This window comes from Buceros rhinoceros, unplaced genomic scaffold (assembly GCF_000710305.1).
Source record: "Buceros rhinoceros silvestris isolate BGI_N320 unplaced genomic scaffold, ASM71030v1 scaffold44754, whole genome shotgun sequence".
In the NCBI taxonomy this organism is placed as follows: Eukaryota; Metazoa; Chordata; class Aves; order Bucerotiformes; family Bucerotidae; genus Buceros; species Buceros rhinoceros.
Genome location: NW_010407328.1, coordinates 1 through 5,093, shown reverse-complemented (window position 1 = coordinate 5,093; position 5,093 = coordinate 1). Strand labels below are relative to the sequence as shown.

The following is a 5,093-nucleotide window of genomic DNA, read 5'->3' as shown; positions in this document are numbered from 1 at the left end:
GATGCCCGCAGCGCTGCCACGTGTCCCCGGACGCGGCTGTCCCTGCCCTGGTCCTGATTTCTGCTCGTACTGCTGCCCAAAATGTCCACGGGAGTTGTTGCCGCTGCCGTAGCGACCAGGTTTATTAGCCAGAATCTCTGGTTTGCTGGGGTTTGGCTAAAATTGTAGAAGACAGTAAACGTAATGATGTCAAAATAACTGATTGGAGATAATTGGTCCAAATCTCGTCATCAGGGTGAAATAGCCATAAGTTCCTCTACAAGCTTTACAATTAGTGCGTTTGATTTTTGCCGGCACTCCATTAGAGAACCATTTTTAATTAATAGTTAACTAGCGGGTCTCAATGCATATCTCTCCGCTCAAAGTCCAACTTAAAGCCATGCTGGAATTTACATTTCTGTCATGGAAACAAATTGCAACTCGCTCAGCCAAAATTCTGACATTGAGCTGTTCCAGTGGCCGCGGACCTCGTGGGCTAACGAAGTGCTCCCTGACGAACGAGGCCCCAGACTCCCCTTGGCTCGGAGAGGCCAGGCCGGGGTCGCGCCTGCTGCTGAGACACGGCAAGTGCCCCCCAGTACCCGTGACACTGGCTCCAGCTCAGCCGGAGGGTCAGAAAGGGGACAATAGTATCTACTCACCTCAAGGTGCGGGATTTTTGCGGATTGGAGTTTTTCTGGTAGGAAATGACAGTTCAGGAATAGTTTTGGGGAAAGCAACTGTAGTTGATGCTGTAGTAATCCTAAAATTGCCTGCAGCACAAAATTAAAATATCGTTAAGGGAGAGGGTTCATCACCTTAAAGACTTCCCAAGTGTCCGTGTCACAGCTCAAGCCTCGTGTACCAGGATGAGATCCCTCGATTTCCCCCTGCAGCAAGGGTGAGGGTCGCTGCGTTTCCTCCTTGCAGCTGACACTCAGTGTATCACCCCGTGGTTCTGTTCTTGTTTTCAAGCTGACAGATTTGTTGCAGAGGTATGCAGCCTCCTTCAGAGACCCCATGATGCTCCAGCCCCCCGAGTGGTTTAAAGCCTTCATAGTTTGCGAAGCCTTCTTACAACTGCCTTTCTTCCCCGTGGCCGCATACGCCTTCTTGAAAGGTCAGTGTAAAACCAGGGTACGAACGTGTCCCGTGCAGCATTTCTGGGTCACACCTGCTTTTTGCGCCGCAGAGAAGGTGTATTTATCAGCCCTCAGCACCGTGCGGGCACTGTGCCAGTGCCAGGGCACAGGTGATCTGAGAAAGCAGTACAGAAAAAGCCCAGTCAGAAACCAAAGCCGTTGACGGCAGCCCCTTGCCAGCCGCCGCCGTTTATATGCAACCGGCATCAACACCCGACCTCTGGAATGCTCCCAAGGGAGAGAAAATTCTGGGTCAAACCTCTGTGCTCATTTTGTTACCTTAAAACTTTCACGATCACACCATCGCTCTGTGTTTCCATAAAGGGAGACCGTTTTCCTGGGTTGCCACCCAGGTGGTTTTTTTGCTGCCTACTTAATGAGACTTGTGGCTTATTCTGCCAGAGATGCAGCGATTAACGTTCCAGTGATGTAAATTCCACTCTCTTCAAAATCCTTATAGACTGTTTCCTTTTGCTGCTCTCCAGGTGGCTGCAGATGGATAAGAACTCCTGCGATTATCTACTCCGCCCACGTCGCCACCACTTTGTTTGCTATCCTTGCGCACATCCTGTTCCACGATTTCTCCAAGTCGGAGCATCTGGGACCTCGGACACAACGCGAGCGCCTGATCCTGCTCTCCGTCTACGTGCCGTACTTGCTGATACCACTTTTGATTCTTTTCACCATGCTCTACAACCCCCACTACAACCACGTGGAGAAAAGGAAAAGGAAGTAGCCGGTCCACGCTGAAGCTGTACGCCCGACGCTCACCCTGGTTTTGGTTTGGACCCTGCGCTGACGTGGTCCTCTGGCACGAACACCTGCCTCGCGTTGTTGGCTGCAACAGCCGTTACCAGAGCACCCAGCTGCTGCCAGAACGCACGACCTGGCGCGAGCTCCCAGCTCCCTTCCCGCAGACAGCTCTGGCAGTCGCGGCGGTGCGGGGGCGGCGCAGGGGATGGGCCTCGCTCCTCTCCCGCTGCCAGTTTTGTGCGGTACATCTGCACTTGGAAAACGAACTTCTACCCATTAGATGTGTAACCGTGGCATGGGGCAGGGGGGAAACTGCGGCTGATGCTTCTCTTTCCTTTTCCCAAGGTGACTGTTAGAAAATCACTTCAGTGAGAAATTTGTCTTCCAAGAGCTTATTCTGCAAAATTCGTAACCGATTCTGTACCGATTTGCACCGCTGTGCTTTTGAAGCATCTCAAATCATAGAATAATTCTTAACTTCCTCTCCCTCCTTTAAAATTTCACCTTCCTTTGCTCTGCTTTGATATTGATTAATCATAAGTGTCTGATCAGTGATAAATGTGCCTGAATCTGGATTTATGAATGCCTGAAGTTAACTCTGCCAGCGAGGCACCTCCTCGGGATTCTGAAGTACTTCAGGAATTGTAAACAAGGATTTGTAAACCTCTCTCTTCCAGTACATCGCTTCTAGTATGGAAATAAATAACTAAACGCATTAAACTGCATCTAATCTTCTTAAGGGAATGACTAAAAGGAACTCAAACGATTGTAGATAGTTCACACAGTAAATAAACCCCGCGACCGACAGAGATTCTGGGGTGGTTGGGTTCGTTTTCTAAGTTCTCATTCTGATCTGCAAGGGTCAGACTTGGAGACGTGTAAGGTTCCAGGTGCCCAGGGAAGCTTTCCAGTCCCTGCCTGTGTATTTCAGGACTTCACCGGTGTAGAACTGACACCTTCCCCAAGCTGGAGAGCACAGAGGGCTCCACATTGGGTCACCAAAAGATGGACGTAAATGTGGGGTTTTTCCTAACTCTCTAGAAAAAAATAATCCAGTCAATACTGGTAAAAGTTACCGCTGCTTGTGTGTCGTGGCTTTACGGACATGAGAAATGCTGCACCCAGGAGCACCAGCGTGACTGCCCGGGGAGTTCTAAACCCTTAAGCTCAAATACAACGTAACAGAAGCGACTAACTCTGGTACATCCAGAAAGTCTGTAAACAATAATTTATTTCCCAATTTCTCCGAATGAGCTGAACAATTCGAAAAGGGAGAGCCCTTCCAGAGCAGCAGTGGCATCCATTCCGCTGTGGTTTGAGCTGCAGCTGCTGCTGGGCAAAACATGAAGTGGAAGGACAGAAGAGTCTTCCCGGCAGCTGGAGGGTCTCCTTATTGCCACCCGTAACGCACAGCGACCCGAGAGACGCTCCCAGGCGCACAAACCGTCTCGTCATTCGCGCACAGTGAGAAATTGCATATTTCTGAAATTCCGAAGATTCTGGAATGGTCAAGTTTCCAAGTTTGTTTCGATCTTAAAATCCTCTATTTCTGGAAAATGAATTGGTCAATGAATTCGTTCTGGTCTGCTTCAGTTTTACAGAGAGCCTCGTACTCTATTCGGTATCTGAAAGAAAAAACAAGTGCTTACCAGCTGCGTCCACCCAGGAGGAGGTGCAGGACAGCGCTCGCTGCTTCTGGTGAAGGCTGCCCCCGAGTCAGCCGTGAAGCCGTGGCTGCACCAGTCAGACTCTGCGGTTCCGAAGTGCCTTTACGAGTCAGACGCATCTTTATGTTATCAGAGTTTATTCATGTCCTCAACCGCACGATCTCGAGGCACAGAGTCTCCAGAGATGAACCTTCCTTGGTGAGGGGCAGACAGAGCCTCCAGCTCACTCGGCCTGTGGCTCTGCGTTGCTGCGCGGTGCTCGGGGCAGGAGAACACCCCTCTGCTGCACACGGGCCGTTTGAACAAGTGTGGACCATGCCTTGCAGCACCGGCGAGACTGACCTTCCAGCCCACCGAACGCCCCCAAAGTACTTAACAGAAAACCCACCTTTCCAACTGCATCTTCTTCTCAGCTATTAAAGCCTGAAGTTGCTGTTCCTGAGCTTCCCTCTGCTTTGCTATAGACTTCAGCAAGTTTCGTGCACCAATGGCCTGTCAAAAGAGAACGGTCGGTGATGTCGTTGTATTGGGGAGTTACTATTATTATTTTAACCCCTTTCACTACTAGCAGGGTGATTCTGAAGAGCTTCAGCCATGCTAACAGTCAAGGAGGGTGACACCCTAATGGCTGTGGAACAGGCTGACAGTCCCTGCAGAGGGGGGCAGATGGGTCTGAGAGTTCCTTCAGACTCAAGGAACAAGTCACTGGCTCCTCTGGAAACACAAACTCGTCACTGGTCCTGCACACAGACAAGCTTTGGTTGTCATTTTTCCCTCGGGAGAAATAAGGAAAAAAGTAATTACCTACAATTGGGCTAAACATTAATTTCTATTTCCACAGAAACACGAAAGCACCCGCACCCCTTGGTGACAGAAACACATAAAGTTCCACAAGCAGCTGTAGAGCTGCTCACTGATCTGGTCCTTAGAAAACCCTTCTCGTCCTCCTCACAGAACCTCTCCTCCCTCTTGAGGACAAAGTCCTACTAACAGGAGTAATTAAAAATGCATCTTCTGTTTATGTGCAAATATACGGACAAGCAGGAGCAGCAGGACCGTTACACACAGCAGCGATGGGGTACACTGGGTGTGCTCTAAGTCTTCTAGGCTAAAATCTGCTAAAAGGGCCCAGGCTACACAGACACACGTGAGCCACCACGGAAAGGCCTGGACGACACGGACAGAGAGCCTGCGAGCACCGCAAGAGGAGGGAGAGACTTGTTCCTTCACAGGCAGCACAGAGCAGAGCACATCACACGCCAGTAATTAACTGCACAGTACCTTCATCTTCTCACTTTCAGCAGCTTTTGCCAGTTGATCAACGAGTTCAATCAAGCCGCATACTATCTTCTGAAATTCTACTATTTCTGCAAAGAAAAAAAACGACTGTCGAGTATAATTCAAAACGCCCCTAAAGACGCCTAATGCTTCTGCGACGCGCGGTAACATTTAGATGCGGCTCTACTCTCAGAGTCTGTTGTACGCCAGCGTATTTTAAGATTTTACTTGCTATCGACAGGCTATAAAAAGAGAAAAGCCCTAGAGAGTCCAA

General features: G+C 49.7%; 2 protein-coding genes across 2 annotated transcripts; one reads left to right on the top strand and one right to left on the bottom strand.

Moving 5' to 3' along the window:
* Positions 1–954: 954 nt before the first annotated feature.
* TMEM97 (transmembrane protein 97) lies at positions 955–1,857 on the top strand (the record flags this gene model as incomplete). Its single annotated transcript, XM_010134421.1, has 2 exons — positions 955–1,099; positions 1,607–1,857. Coding segments are annotated over 2 exons (396 nt in total), but the record flags the coding sequence as incomplete, so codon positions are not given.
* Positions 1,858–3,417: 1,560 nt separating this feature from the next.
* On the bottom strand, positions 3,418–4,908 carry IFT20 (intraflagellar transport 20; the record flags this gene model as incomplete). The annotated part of the gene is made up of 3 exons (XM_010134420.1): positions 3,418–3,499; positions 3,930–4,033; positions 4,823–4,908. Coding segments are annotated over 3 exons (272 nt in total), but the record flags the coding sequence as incomplete, so codon positions are not given.
* Between the last annotated feature and the right edge of the window lie 185 nt (positions 4,909–5,093).